Genomic DNA, 16054 nt, shown 5'->3' on the forward strand with positions numbered 1-16054 from the left:
CATAGAAATTTGTCTTTGTGGATAGAGTATATTGTACTGGGTTCTTCCTAAAGGCCTGTTTGGTATATCTCAGGGTTTCTCAACCCGGTCCTCGGGGACCACCAGACGGTCCATGTTTTTGCTCTCTCCCAATTCCCTGCCAATTGGGAGAGAGCAAAAACGTGGACCGTCTGGTGGTCCCTGAGGACTGGGTTGAGAAACCTTGGTATATCTGACCACGCTGCTTAAAGTTGGGACACAGGTGACCATCTGCCAGATGATCATATGAAGAGGAGGACCAGATTGTGTGTAAGGTTCACCCCCTTAAGGATGCCACTCTCGCCTGTTTGTCCTGCAGACTCCTCATCGAGTTCGAGATCCGGACTGAGGCCGAGTCGGGCCTGGTCTTCTACATGGCCAGGATAAACCACGCGGACTTCGCCACCATCCAGCTGAAGGAAGGGATGGCCTACCTGAGCTTCGACCTGGGCAGCGGGAACACGTCCGTCTCCGTGCCGCGCATCATCAATGACGGCCAGTGGCACAAGGCAGGGGCTCCTGGGCTACATCCACACAGTCGCTTAGCATGGATATGCTGTAATGGTGCTTTACCACTGGCAAATAGGAACCGGCCCATACCTGAGTCGTACCGCAAAGAGAAACTAGTTACAGCACGGTTCCAGCCCGCTTTGGTTTTCCACTGCAGAAGGGTCGGCTCGGTAAAGGCGTTGCCAGGTTTGGAAAGCGACAGGGGTGTGAAACTGAAGGGGCACTTATTTACTGCTCACACAGTGTACAGCATGATATGACTATATGCTAAATTCTGCTAGCTGTCTGTGAGGATCGCCATGTTATGTTAGAATCAAACACTAGCGGAAGTAGCTTTCGCTTGTGTGAATTTGCATTACGAATCCATTCTGTTTGGCTGTTCTAAGAGGTCAGAAATTTTCTTGATCCCAGTTAACAGAAATGCATTAATACATTTGAATGTGCAAAACTGCTAATGATTAATAATATATAGAATTTTGCAATTTTTCCCTTCAGATAATCCATGCTTATCGATACAGATCACTAGCATCTCCATGATTTCAACCAATCAGATGGCAGTGACGCAACCAGCTCAGTTTGGTCACGCTTTCTGCCCTGCTAGTAAGAAGCATGGGCGCAGCTCTGGAACGGCTCTCATACTTTGCATTGGTAAAGTGCCGGTTCACAGTTTGGGTCGGGTACGGCTCGGTTCCTGGCGGCAGTGGAAAATGCCGTCCTGGGTTCCAGAAGGCCTCCCGTTGCTCCTTGTTCTGGGGAATTAGCTCAGACGGTAAAGCAGTTCCTTACCACGTAAGCTAGGGTGACCAGATAATCCATGTCAGGGAGGACACTCTGAGCTAGGACAGGAATTGTAAATTACCATTTCAATTAAAAGGACCTGGATTTCACTTGAGCACTGAGCTCTTGCTATGTGCTGATTGGTCAGTCTCCTATAATCATGCATGTGTCACTAATGCTAATGTGAAACAGCTGGATGAGTCTTTCAGTCAAGGAAACAAACCAGTCAAAGCACAAGAAGAGCTGAACTATTTAGCCGAGCACAGGAGCCTTTCAATTTGAAAGTAGTTTGTAAAACCCGAAGTAGCTCAAAGTGTCCTCCCTGACATGGATTATCTGGTCACCCTACGTAAGCGGTAGTGGGATCAATGCCTTCATTCTCCAAGCCTTTAATGAATATTCCCCTGGGATCAATAAAGTATATTTTATCTTCTTTTGTCAACGGAATTCACTTTTGTAAGCTTCCACAGGAGAAGATGAGGGTGGTAGGATTAGCTGCTTTAGCTCCGCGCACGGAAGGTGTCCGAATCACTCCTGTCCAGCACGTCCTCAGTCGCTAGATGCAAAGTATGGAGGCCGTCTGGCATCACGCTCTCTCCTCTTCCTCTTCACAGATCAGGGTACTTCGGGAGAAGCAGAGGGGTGTGCTGACCATCGACAACCGCTACTTCAAACACACCACCAGTCCAAAGCAGGCCGACATCCTGGACGTGGTTGGGATGCTCTATATCGGTGGCCTGCCTGTTAATTACACCACGAAACGGATCGGCCCAGTAAGATGATGACCTCGTCACTCATACAGATTTCAATCATTTCGATTTATTCAATCATTTCAATTTATTCAAATTTTAAGAACTGAACGTATTTCAAGTTTTGGAGGTACAAATTATTAGGTACGGTAAAAATTTACTTCAAGAAAGAACTTCTGCATCTGTTTTGCAGGATTTAAGATGATGATTAAAATTACAAGCATCCGAACTCCAATCACTGCCCTGTTTCTCTCCTTTTATGCGACAGGTGGTGTACAGCATCAATGCCTGTATCAGAAATTTCCAAATGGTGAACACACTGCTTGATTTGGAGAACCCCACGTCCCGCTACAATGTGGGCAGCTGTTATGTCAAGACTGAGAAGGGCAACTACTTCAATGGCACAGGATATGCCAAAGCAGGTGGGATATGCCAAGGCAGATGGGATATGCTGCAGGTGGGATATGCTGCAGCTGGGATATGCTGCAGCTGGGATATGCTGCAGCTGGGATATGCTGCAGGTGGGATATGCTGCAGCTGGGATATGCTGCAGGTGGGATATGCCAAAGCAGGTGGGATATGCTGCAGGTGGGATATGCTGCAGGTGCGATATGCCAAAGCAGGTGGGATATGCTGCAGGTGGGATATGCCAAAGCAGGTGGGATATGCTGCAGGTGGGATATGCTGCAGGTGGGATATGCTGCAGCTGGGACATGCTGCAGGTGGGATATGCTGCAGGTGGGATATGCCAAAGCAGGTGGGATATGCTGCAGGTGGGATATGCTGCAGGTGGGATATGCCAAAGCAGGTGGGATATGCTGCAGGTGGGATATGCTGCAGGTGGGATATGCCAAAGCAGCTGGGATATGCTGCAGGTGGGATATGCTGCAGGTGGGATATGCCAAAGCAGCTGGGATATGTTGCAGGTGGGATATGCTGCAGGTGGGATATGCTGCAGCTGGGATATGCTGCAGGTGGGATATGCTGCAGGTAGGATATGCTGCAGGTGGGATATGCTGCAGCTGGGATATGCTGCAGGTGGGATATGCCAAAGCAGGTGGGATATGCTGCAGGTGGGATATGCCAAAGCAGGTGGGATATGCTGCAGGTGGGATATGCCAAAGCAGGTGGGTTACACTGCAGGTGGAATGTGCTGCAGGTGATAGCAGGGGGAGGATGAATGCTCCTGTGACCTTGAAGAGCGAGCTCCTCTAAAATGTAAGATTTGGCTTGATTCTGATGTTTAACTATAACATTGGTAATATTTTCCTGACTGGTACAGCACACCTTGACTAAAGTCCTTCAACCCACTGTTGGGCATTTGGATTGAAAATGTAATAAAATTTTATACTTTTGATGACTTGTGTGACTCAAGAGCTAGATAGGTGGATATGTGAGCACTCTAAGGACTCTGCAGTACTAAATGTCCTTGCTCATATCCCTGCAATGCGTCCAGTGAACAGCTACAAAGTCGGCATGGATATGTCCATGGAGCTCGAGTTCCGAACCTCCCAGAGCAGCGGCGTCCTGCTTGGGGTCAGCAGTCAGAAGATGGACGGCCTGGGAATCGAGCTGCACAACGGCAAGGTACTCGTCTCCTAGATGATCTGAAACACCCCCACCAGTCCTGCTGGACATTTAGCAGGGAGCCGTACTGTTTTCCGTATATTTATACAGGCCAGTGTTTTACCAGATACCTTTCATGTGGCACAATAGCAGCGTGATTCCTGGGGCATTAACTGCCAGCTTTCCCATTCATTCCTCCCCCTCCAACCCCCCCACGTCATCCATCTGAAAGAGAATTCGGTAACATTTCAAGCTGTCATTTATACATTATAGATACTTTCATAACGCATTATTATGGTCATGATAAAAATTGATAAAACATTACAGCATCTTCTATTGACAGTCATAAGGCATTATAGTGTTGATTCTAATACTTCATAAGCTCCAATAAAGCTCACATCTATAATGTACTATAGATACCTTCATAATGCACTATAAAGGCGGTATAACAACTATGGATGCTTTGTGCTGCATTATGGAGGTATCTATAGTGCATTATAGATGAGAGCATTCATGATGTATAATAAACTTGGCTGTAGTGTGTTATGTCTTTTTATGGATATTTATATGTGTAAAATGCTTTATGAATGCATTATAGTGTGTTATGAATGTGTTCATATATTCTTATTGACATGACATGCCTAGGAAGTGTTAGTGAGACTTTCTTAGTCTTCCTCACACTTCCATCCCTTTGGCTTGAAAAGTATATATGATGTTTCTCCATCCATCTCCACGGAAGTGCTTTTCCAGTAAGGATTAGGAGAGTGTGAGCTGTGTGCTTTGGTGCCGCTTGGTGCCGCTTGGTGACCCGAGCAATGCTGCCCTTTGCCCAGCTGCTCTTCCACATGGACAACGGGCTGGGCCGGGTCACGGCAGTGCACGAGCCCGACACGGAGGCCGCCCTCTGTGATGGCCAGTGGCACTCGGTGGTCGCCCACAAGCTGAAGCATCGGCTGGAGCTGACAGTGGACGGCCAAAAGTCGGAAGCGGAAAGCCCCCACGTCAGGTCTACGTCGGTGGACACCAACGACCCCGTCTATGTCGGGGGTTACCCAGGTGGGTCCCTCATCCACCCCCAGCTGACCTGAGATATGCATTACGTCCCGTCTCTGAGGAAGCTTCTCAGATGGCATTCCTGACTATGGATGTTTCTCAGTATGCGTACTTGACCGTGCTTGGGTTCTCACATACCCATCTTACATCATGTTCCATTGCCAAAGACCAGTTCCAGTACTCAAGAACAGAAGTATAGAGGATGATAAAAAAAAATCCCAGATGTCGTTCTTGCCCCACCAGTTGCATAGGAGAACAATCCCATGATTCATTGTGCCACAAGCTTGCTCTTGGGAGCCAAGATAGCAAGACCGCTCTTGCCAAGCCCACAAGTACAATCTTTGCATTCTTCATATTGAGAAACACCCAATGTTTATCATTATTTTTAGATTTTTCTGTATCCTACTGTACTTTGCAGACTGGCTCAGAGGGATTCATTTTATAGATATTTCTAAAGTATTTTCAAATTGCATTTAAGCAGTTTATCTCAGGTGACAATATGCGGGGTCTGCTTGCTGAGAGCCATCTCTGCACGACCTCGCTCTAGTCTGATCTTCTTCTCTGGTGTCTTGTCTCAGATGGACTGAAGCAGTTTGGGCTGACCACCAGCATACCTTTCAAGGGCTGTATGCGCAACCTCAAGCTGATCAAGGGTTCCAAGGTTCAGGAAATTCACCTGCAGAGGGCGCTGGAGCTGCATGGGGTGCAGCCTCTCACCTGCCCATCAAACTGAGTCCGCTTGGGAGCCATCTGCTTGCATCAATACCTGTGGCACCACACTAAAAGCAGAGCATAAAAGATTTCCCACAATCCTTCCTGTTCCCCAGTATTCTGCCTAGCTGTGTGTGATTGGATGACTGGATTTGCTGTTTTTTTCTTTTTCAAAGCTGTCAATATCTCATTCAGGAAGGACTTATCTATCAATCCCATACAAAATAATTGTGTGGTTTTATAGAAGGATAGAAAGGTCTTCTTTTGAACTGTAGCCACATGCCTCTTACGTATGCATGGTGTGACAACGCTGCACGGAAGTCCTGTAATGCACTTACAAATATATCTCTTTTACTGAAGTGAAAGTGCGTCTTTCATTTGAGTCTGCACACATTTCAGAGACACCCTGCAGTTCCCATTTTGTTTGATCTTTTATGAAATCTTCAAAAACACTTGGTCAGCTTCATTTCCTGGGTATGAACTGACAAAACGCTGAGATACCTATTTAAGAAATGAGAAGTGAGAGTTTCTAATTTACGCCATGACACTTTTCACACAATTTTTAAAAACACTGCAAAAAGTCAACACTGAAAATGTCGTGTTGCAGACCAAGAAGGATGTTATTTTATTCTAAATCTTTCGTTTTAAAGAATGAGCAAACTAGAATTAAGCAGTTTTAATTAAGAAGTGCATCCCATAAAACATGGTGCATAATACAGCGGACATCCCATAATAGAAACCAGCCCATTGCAGACCATCAGCTCACACTCAGTCACACACTGAAGGATGTCTAGAGACACCAATTCAATTAAACACATGTTGTTGGACTGTGGGAGAAAATAAGAGGATCCAAAGGAAATCCAGGCAAACACGGGAAGAACATGCCAACTACACGCCTGCAGACAGGGGGAAACGCCCAACCCTGGCGAGAGATGCAGTGATATCCACTGCTGAAAATGCCACTTTGAGCATTTTCTTTATTGAGATTGTGTGAGTACTGCCAGAAGAGAATATGGAATTTCAAGACTGCATTTTATAAGCTTGAAAATTCAGTGGAAACAGCTTTGTAGAGTCATGGATTAGGACTATGCATGCATGTGATTGGAAGATCGCTGGTTTAAATCCCATGGTCAAAGTTGGGCCCCTGAGTGAGGCCCTTAACCCCAATTGCTCCAGTGACAGGCTGACCCTACTTTCTCTATTGTATGTTACTTTGGATACAGGCATATACTAAATAAACATAAACAAAGGCATTGCTAAAGATTTTGGGTTCCATGAAAGCATATCATATTGGGTCCCCCAGTCTATTTTCCAAATTGTTTAGGGCCCGTTACTCCGGGGCCCTTGGAATCGTCTTAACTTTCCCCTCCTTTACGGCGCCCCTGAACGTAAATGTAACCCACCAAGAGCGGTAGTGAGGGTGAAGCTGTTCACTGCTGGAGAAGGTGGAGCTCTGTAAATACGCCCCAACAATAGCAGTAGGGAGGGTGGAGCCATTCAGTGCCAGAGAGGGCAGAGTTAACCAGTGACAAAAGAAAGTGGAGTCCTAGGTCATGCAGAGCTGGTCAGGAGCAGCGCAGACAGGACATTCCCAACTGAAGAAGTGAGCTTAGGCTGGTTACGTCCTAGAGAGAGGGTGACCTGTTCCTGGACGGTGACATGAGGGCACTCCGGCGTGTGAGGCAGACTTGGGGCTCCGTGTGGTGCCGTGCCTGGGAGGGAAATGAGCACCAGAGAACCGCCCAGCGTGCAGAAGGTACGAGGAACCTCCACATCTGCTCCGCACTGGTGTACAGACAGAACGGCGCTCACGCGGATGTCCTGCGGTAAGCAGTCGACTCACTCCTCTGTGACCGTACATCAGTCAGTGAGAGCCGTCAGCAACTTCAGAGTCTACCAGGAAGCATCATGTAATGTGCCATGATATAGGGTGGAGTTCAGTGTTTGTTGACCCAGTCCTTAGGGACCCCGAGACAGACCATATTTTTGCTCCCTCCCAGCTCCCAACACGCCTGCACTGTAAAGGTATTCATTGTGTTTGATCGGCTGGCAGTAGGGAGGGAGCAAAAACCTGGACTGTCTTGGGATCCCCAAGGACTGGGTTGTTAAACATTGATTAAATACTAGCTGAGATAACCAGCCTAACATCCATTCAGCCATCTCCCATCTACTTATACAATAAAGGGTCACAAAGGGCTATCACCCCCCCCCAAGCAGTGCTTTATTTCCAGCTCTGCTTCTTTGTATGATGGATTCATGTATCATAAATCCCTATGAATTACTAATTAATAATTATCACTTTACTGTTGGCTCCTCAACATCTTGAAATAAGATGTATGTGTGAAATAGTTGAAGAGCAAAACTCACTCAATCCATTTTTTGTTGATTTTGAGATGAGACCGCCAGTGACCTAAAGTCAGGCTTCCTCATCATGTTACAGTACTGGGAACCAAAACTCTCAGTTTTAATTACATTTCCAAAACTCACTGTCCACAGATATTTTCCCGAAAGTTAGTTTCGGAAATTTGCTCTTTGATCACATACAGCGGCACAAAACATAACCACAATGATGGCAATGGACTACTGTAGCAAGAGCTGTTGTCAGACCCAGAGATAATTGTAGTCTGGGGGGGAATAGCTTGTCAACTCTGCTGATATATCATCAGCCTTTGGGAGTGAGGAATCACCATAGCCAGTTAATTCACAGAAGAATAATATTGGATTTAATATTGAAAACCCAACAGGATTTAAGCAGCAGATTTAAAGTGGCAAAGGGTGTTTAGAGTACTGAGGTATCTTTGAATCCAAACCATCCATGAACTTGGTGCATATGTATTAGATACCTTGGATAAAGCTAATATTATATATATATATAATATATATATAGTTGTATAAATTTTGTTATACCCACATGACTTGTGAGACATATTAATACTATCTATTAATTTTGTGTGAACTTTATTGAGTTTTATTTCCAGCTCTGCCTTGGCTTGGTGTCAGGGTAAGCACCTGTCCTCCCCAACCTTTCGTATCTCCCACCCACATTTCTCCAGCAGGTGTCGCTGGCCATCCTGTCCCCCCTGTGTCCCTCAAGCCCTTAGTGTGTTTCCCCCCAGGCTGCTGCATAGCTCTATGGGCTGAGTGTGTGGTTATAAACTCTGTGGTCCTGAGTTTAAGACCAGCTTCCTCTTTATTTTTAATTACTGGATTTGTTCCCCAGTGTTTATTTTCTGTTTTAGTTTCTTTGTTCCTAGTTTTTGGTTTGCGTTCGGGTTCGGGTTTTGCTAGGTGCCTGAGTTTGTGGTTCTGTATTACTTGTCTTTGTTATATTCTTAGTGTTTGATTCTCTTTCTCAGGTTCCGTTTTGGTCTCTTGGTTCCATCATTAAGTTTATTTGACCCACCTGTTTCCTGTGCATCATGATTGTTCTACCTGGATGCTCGTTGTCCTGCTCACTCTCTGACTGGTTAATTGTTCCGTGTCTCACCCCTGCTGCTTCATTAGCCAGTTCAGTTTGTGTATTTATGTTCCTGCCTTAGTTCAGTTCCTTAGTCGGTCATTATGTCAGACTGTGTGTTAGGTTTCTGCCAATGGTGCTGTGTTGTGCTGCAAACGTCCTTTCCCCCCCCCCCGGACCATATTCCCCGTGTCCATGACATTTAGAGGCATATGAGAAGTGTGGGAGGCATTGCCCTTAACTTCATTCTTGCCTCTCCATGTACAGGGGCAGATTGAAGGATTTTGGGGGGTGAAATCAGGAACAGGACCCTGCTCAAGCCTACCAGTCTACCAGAGTTTCTTGTTGCATTTTAGCATGAAGTCTCAAAGTTGGAATAGTCCATTAGTGTCTGGATGGGGGTGGTAACTTTGTCTATCCTGAAAACTGTCTTTAAAAATTGCCAATAACAGATTTTACTATAAGTAAAATGATCATTTATCTTGTATCCTTAAACGTAAGTTTTGTCTTCAAGGGGGCCCTGGTTTTTGTGGGTCCTAGGCAGCTGCCTACGCTTGCCTTATGGGGAGTTCCACCCCCCCAGAAACAAAGCAGGCACAGACCAGGCTGTAGATTTGACACCCACTGAGCTACGCTGATGCTGCTTAAGTTGATCATTAGAGGACCATCACCCCCAACCCAGTAGATGGAGGGACTCTCATCCGTTGCCAAACCGCTGAGTCATTGTACATGGTGATTTTTCAACGTTTAGCATCATCATGTTTTAAAGTTATTGTGAGAGTTTAAAATAGCTTACATTTTAGGCTCTTCCACGCTACCAGTTCCACCTAATTACTACTTCTAAGTGAATCAAGTAATTAAACTTGAGAACTTGGATAGCAAGTATTTTAATGGCCACACAGATTTTCTTTTACTATTCTTCTGAAATGCTGGGGTTTAAGTCAAATTGTGTTAGAAATTCGTTTTACAGCTCAGTAATAGCTAGATGAAGATGCCAGCAGGGTTGCCCTTTACTCTGCATGAGCATGTGTCCACATGAGTCCAGATTAATCTATCTCCAGCTAAATCCAGCTGATGAGGTCATTATGCCATTTGGTCTTTAATAGTATGATGTTTTGCTACCACACAACTGCATTTATTTTTTTTGTAAATAATTTTCTCTATATGTGCAGTAATATCGCAGTGCTGTCTGCACTGTTGCTGAGCAGAGACCCTTAGGAGAGAGACAAAGTTCCGCAAGAGTTGGGTTGAATGTTTGGCTGATGGGTGGAAGTCAGGTTTCCATGGAGTCAAAAGGGGCAACCATGGATAGAGCCAGGGTTAATGAATGAGTTGAGTGAATGTTTAATAAACTTGAATATTAAATTGCAGTGCTGTGTAAGTAGCACAAATTAACTAAATTATATAATTATTAGTGCATGGGGAATCATTTATGCAGTTTGCAAATTTCTTCAGTCTAATGAATGAATGAACAAGAGTTACGCTTTTACAAGTCTGACCTTGTAAAAATCAAGTCAAAATACAAGTAACCTTTCTCTGGAGGTCATATTTTGCAACAACTGTATTTTTAATAACGAACAGCTTTGGCTACAAGGCAGCAGGGCAACTGAAAACGTGTTCACATTCAATGTCTGCTGAGAAATTAAGTGCTTACTTCAATTTAAAGCACTAGAGGGTGCTATTTCCCCCATGACAGAGCTATTGAACCGTTTGACCTTACAAAATAGGAAAGTGTGTAAATATTCAATGCAGTTCACCTGCAGACAATTCCATTGAGCAAATCATCACAGACAAAAAAAAAATACGGAAGAGTGATGGTAAATACTAAATAACATTTCAATAAAATGTCTGTCTTTTGTTCTAAGGCTGGAGAGAATGGCCTTACCGCCAGTCGATAAGCACTGCGTGAGACTGAAGATACTTGCTGCACCAGTGAATCCAGCGGATATCAACATGCTACAAGGTGCATGCTGTCTTGCGTTTACCTCAGTACGGTACTATATGTTTACTACAAACGGAAAACAGAAAACTCTACACGTCTCAGAACTTCTACAATAGTAGTTATCAGATCTGTTATGATGTTAGGTAATAGATATGGTCCACGTAAAATACCGTATGAAGATCTCATGAATACATAGTTCTGGAAAAGTCTGTGTGTCCTTTATCTGATAATTACCTGGTTTTCTTGGTGAACGGGCAATAAAATTTGATTTGACCTTCATCCATTTTCATTTACCAAACAAATACAGCATTGTACAAAAGAGAGTAATTATGCTCAGTGCTGTGTGTGTGTGATCAGATCATTCATTCAGAAATACAAGGGTTCAAAAACCTTTTTTCTCACATCTGCATGGTTGGATACAAACACCGTTGGCAGAGTATATACAGCCGTGGAAAAAATTGAAACCACTCTATATTTTTAAACAAATCTGGATTTTTAAATCCCGGTTTAATCCTGGTTCTGCTGGCAGAAGGCTACACTGAGCAGCAGATTGCTTCTAGGTTGAAAATTTGTAAGACAGCAGTACACAAGAATAAGGTGAAGCAGGAGACACTGGGAACGACCAGAAACCAGCCAGGAAGAGGGTGGAAGCGACTTTCTAATGCCTGAGATGACCGTGAACTTATCCAACAGTTTCTCATGAATCGTAGGATGACATCAAGTGACCTTCAAAAGGAATGGGAAACAGGTGTGAAATGTGAAGCAGGCCTGAGGTCCCATAAAGCACGGAAGAAGCCCTTAATTAGTGCGAAACAAGAAAGAACCAGGTAGCAGTTTGCAAAATATGTATATACATATTATTCATAGATATTCATAAATTGAGTGAAACTCTCAACTTTTTCCACGGCTGTACATTGTTGTTAACCAGATTAGCAGCTTATCGATATCCTAACGCCAGGGGAGTCTATTTTAGGAGGGCAGTGGAGGTGGGACCAGGCACCATGAGGTGACAGACAGACAAGGGACAAACCATGCATGTGGGGCTACAGAGAGAGGAAAGAATGACAGGCAGCGGGGGACGATCGTCTACAGGCTCTGATGGGGAGACGGAGCCAGTGGGGGTGCAGGGTTACAGGGTGCGGAGTCTATAACCAGGGTGTGGAGATCCGAGGAGGACAGCAGAGCTCTCAGCAGGAAGCTGCGAGAGTCAGGCCCGGGCAGAACCAGAGTACCACTGTTAGCCTAGACAGCCTAGATACATGCTGGTATAAATATTCTGTTTAACTTTGAGCGACAAGCAGGGCTGGACTGGGATCAAACATTTGCCCTGGATTTTGGGTTCCTCCACGATAAATTTTGCTAGCTGAAAAAACCCATCAGTTAATTCATGCCTGGTCTCAAGAATACTAGAGATAGATTTGTGCAGACGTCCTATTTGGTTTCAGTAGAGATATCTTTTGGAGGTTCCATTCATCTTCTAACCACTTCTCCTGGTCAGGGTCGGCAGGACAGGACATAGGCTGGGCTACACCCTGGACAGGATGCCAGTCCATAACAGAGAATCCACACACACAGTTAGCTTAACTCTACACCTTTGGGCTGTGGGCTGTGGGGGGAACCATGCAATATGTGGGGGGGGGGGGGGGGGGGGGGGGGGGCACAAACTCCGCACACACAGAACGACCCCCCAGAGCCTAAGGTGTGAGGTAACAGCACTGTAAATGCCACCTCCATTCATCTATCACATTTACATAAACTAAATGACGAATGAGCATTAAAAACATGTTCATAAACAATAAAGCCTGATCATGCTGCTTTTATTGGTTATACTAACGTGCAGGAACATATCCAATACGCCCACCGTTCCCTGCTGTGGGAGGAAATGAAGGCGTCGGGGAGGTCATTGAAGTAGGAAGTGATGTCACCTCTTTGAGCCCAGGAGACTGGGCCATCCCTGTGGGTGCTGGTTTTGGTAAGAGATCTGAATAATGAGATGCTGCTACTTTCAGGGACGATTTTTCAAGGTGGTGGGGGGGGGGGGAGTATAAGAGAGGCCATCATTTATACAGAGGGGCCAGCCTTATTTTTAGCCAATGATTTGTTTTGAATAGGCGAGTGACAGGGGAGGGGACACTCTGGGGGCCAATAGCGATCAGCTGGAGCCAGTGTCCCTTTGGCCCCACCCCTGTATATGTCCCAGGCTACATAAAAGGCCTGCAGCACATACAGATGACATTATTCTGTTTCACTTTGGCATGTTTGGAACCCTAATCAAGTGAGAGAAAAATCTCGATAAGTGTTTGTTTTTACCTGACCGGCCAGTATTAAGCAACCCTCCTGTGCAATGTTCAAGGAACGTGGAGGACAGAAGCGGTGTGTGATGCGAGTGACATCATCAAGGTCCCCAAGGACATATCTCTGCTGGGTGCAGCTACCATTGGGGTCAACCCCTGTACTGCCTATAGGATGCTGCATGACTTCCAGCCACTACGGCCAGGTATGTGGCACACAGTGGGAAGGCATGCAGTACGTGTCTATGCAATAAAAACACTGGCTGCTGTGCGGATATTCACTCCTCCCACCTATAGGGGACACTGTCATTCAGAACGGAGCCAACAGTGCAGTGGGACAAGCAGTCATCCAGATTGCCGCAGCATTAGGTGTCAAGACTATATGCATAATAAGGGACAGGTATGAGCACTCAGAAGTACAGAGAATGTCTTAAAGAAACTCAATAGAAATTAAAGTGTGTAATACAATAAGACAAATCTTCTCAGACCCAACCAACAGGAAGTGGTGGAGGATCTTCTATCCATGGGAGCAGACTATGTGGTGACAGAGGAGACACTGAAGGGGTCAGAAATGGAGAGAATATTCCAGGTGAGTGAGCAGGAATTAAGAAAAAGAGATAGCATGGATTTTGGTGGAGGGAGAGAGGAAAATTGTTAGCTGTATGTAGCCTATAGCGTAACGCAATAATGCAACCAGCAGAACTGTTAAACCACAGCAGTCCACTCTTAGCTGACAAATGCAGAGAGGACTGAAATTTGTCAAAAGGGAGCCAGTTTATCCTGGGAATGTATTTCAGAGTTGAGGTGGGCAATCGTGGTCCCCTGGAGATGCATGTCGTGTGGCTCGATTTCATTAATGACGCCTTTTACAGTAGGACGCTCCTTCACCTGGGCTTTCTGCAGCCAGGCATCCAAAGAGCCGGCCATTTCCCATAAGCACTCACACTGTAGCTTATCAGAAGATTCTCCTGGAAGCATATGAAGTACCTCAGACCACATGCCAGTTCAGGCACTAATGTACACGTACTTCATATTATCTGTAGACAGGTGGTTCTGAAGGGCCCAGTTTGTCTGTGTTTGGCTTTATGGTATGTTCCAGAAGTTACCTTATCTATTAATGGTAAAATGAAAAGAAAGATTTCAACACTAGATGTATGAAATATTGCATACACATTTTTCAGGTGTATTACATACATATTACAGGGGTTTAATAATGAAACTTAAAAACCTGGTTTTTGACCACAACAATTTATTATTATGGGGTAGGGCCTCCATTTGGGTCCAATAAAGCATCATTTCATCTTGGGATTGGCAGATACAAGTCCTGGATAGTGGCCAGAGGGATTTTGAGCCGTTCCTCTTGCAGAACAGTGGCCAGGTCAATATGTGATTCTGGCGGAGGAAAATGTTTCCTGACTTGCTCTGCCAAAACACCATCTAGATCAGGGGTCTCCAACTCCGGTCCTGGAGAGCTACCGTCCAGTAGGTTTTCTATCCTACCTGACTTCTGATGAGCCACACCTGTTCTCAGGTAAATACCAGGAGCAGGTGTGGCTCATCAGAAGCCAAGTGGGACAGAGAACCTACTGGATAGTAGTTCTCCAGGACTGCAGTTGGAGACCCCTGATCTAGAACAAGTGGACTGCTATGATATTGCACCTCAAACCATCACTGATCTTGGCCCTTACTGATGGAATGTGCGATCGGTGAAGACTGGCCACAGAGCCATGCAGATACAGGTGTGAAACCTCAAACACTTTTGACCTGGTGTTTTCAGTTTCTTTGTTCAACCCCTGCACATCATTGCAGTATAGAACTAGAATGGAACTGCTGTAGAAGAACTGCACTTTTCTGTCACGGAATTCTAGAAACCAAGTCCATTTTACTTTTGACTCAGGAGGTCCCAAGGCCTAAGCTAGGCCTGAACTGTGTTGGGGGTCCGTACAGCGGATATCTTCTCTCTCAACTAGAGTAAGTGGATTTGCTAGCCTTTGACCTCCAACTCTTATGGATTAGAATTGTACATTTCGTTTGGTATACTCTGCATTGGCTACACTAACAAAGTCTATTTCCTATTAGCCACGATGGAACACTGGTAACATATGGAGGAATGGCCAGGAAACCACTGCCAGTTCCTGCTGTAAGTGAAAGTTTGTAAGCAGTATATTTACAGTTCTTTTCCGCACAACCATTCGGCACGTGTTTTGGTCCCTCTATGGAAGGTAAGCTTATAGCACCTAAACTGACTGTTTGACCGACCTAAGCTGCTTCTGTATTCCCTCTCTTGCTTGCACATTGCTCTGGACAACAGCATCTGCCAAATAAATAGATGTAAGCAGCAATGGACAAAACTGCACATCAGGAACCATTTGCTGTATTTTTTGACCGCACTAGATGGCGCTCTCTCTTCAAAAAAGGGCACAGAGCATGCCCCAAAGCAAACCAAGAACACCATCAAGTGGGGTCAAAAAAATACAACAAATGATTCATGAAGCGTCATTCTGTCATCACCAGACGCACGTATAATGTGAGCACAACTGAACTTGCTCTGCACTGTGACGGTAAAAAAAGAAAAACTAAATAAGGCTTCCCAATCCATTCCAAAACAGAAAGCTCTAATATTCAAAAACATACATCTGAGGGGATTCTGGCTGACCATGTGGAAGAGAGACAATAGAAAAGGTAAACATCAACATGAAACACCAAAGCTGCTTGGAGGCATTCTGATAACCACCACGTTTCTCCATACACGTCCCATCAGACCCAGCCAAGCTGCAGGCCATGGTGGCCTCCCTCTGCGGCCTCCTGCAGTCCGGCCGCCTGTCCCTCCCCCGGTGCGTCCAGGTGCCATTTGGGGACTACCGGCACGCCCTGGATATGACCCAGTGTGCCCATCAGCGGAAGCATGTCCTCCTCATGTAGACTTATTATGGACCTAACGTCCAAATGTCAACGACCATAAAAGTGCATGAATGCCAGA

At 45.3% G+C, this 16054-nt stretch overlaps 2 protein-coding genes across 3 annotated transcripts in view; both read left to right on the forward strand.

The window, feature by feature from the left end:
* The window catches only part of lama2 (laminin, alpha 2), a 106547-nt gene extending 100804 nt beyond the window's left edge, over nt 1–5743 (forward strand). Inside the window, exons 60-65 of the mRNA XM_072703001.1 lie at nt 338–527; nt 1920–2078; nt 2323–2476; nt 3511–3641; nt 4454–4676; nt 5252–5743. Of these exons, the coding sequence (XP_072559102.1) occupies nt 338–527; nt 1920–2078; nt 2323–2476; nt 3511–3641; nt 4454–4676; nt 5252–5406 (1012 nt within the window). The 3' untranslated portion in view covers nt 5407–5743. The remainder of the gene's footprint in view (nt 1–337; nt 528–1919; nt 2079–2322; nt 2477–3510; nt 3642–4453; nt 4677–5251) is intronic.
* A 1172-nt stretch (nt 5744–6915) lies between these two features.
* Nucleotides 6916–16013, forward strand: LOC111836167 (enoyl-[acyl-carrier-protein] reductase, mitochondrial). 2 transcript variants are annotated; one of them, XM_023797192.2, is made up of 10 exons: nt 6916–7210; nt 10707–10804; nt 12624–12755; nt 13137–13280; nt 13372–13474; nt 13561–13663; nt 14972–15045; nt 15154–15214; nt 15684–15756; nt 15836–15996. In XM_023797192.2, exons 1-10 carry the CDS (start codon nt 7044–7046, stop codon nt 15994–15996), a joined length of 1116 nt encoding a protein of 371 aa, XP_023652960.2. In that variant the 5' UTR covers nt 6916–7043. The 2 variants fall into 2 exon arrangements, with proteins under 2 accessions (XP_023652960.2, XP_023652958.2); XM_023797190.2 differs by having other exon boundaries at nt 15684–16013.
* Nucleotides 16014–16054: the final 41 nt, after the last annotated feature.

Source organism: Paramormyrops kingsleyae, chromosome 19 (assembly GCF_048594095.1).
Source record: "Paramormyrops kingsleyae isolate MSU_618 chromosome 19, PKINGS_0.4, whole genome shotgun sequence".
NCBI classification, from domain to species: Eukaryota; Metazoa; Chordata; class Actinopteri; order Osteoglossiformes; family Mormyridae; genus Paramormyrops; species Paramormyrops kingsleyae.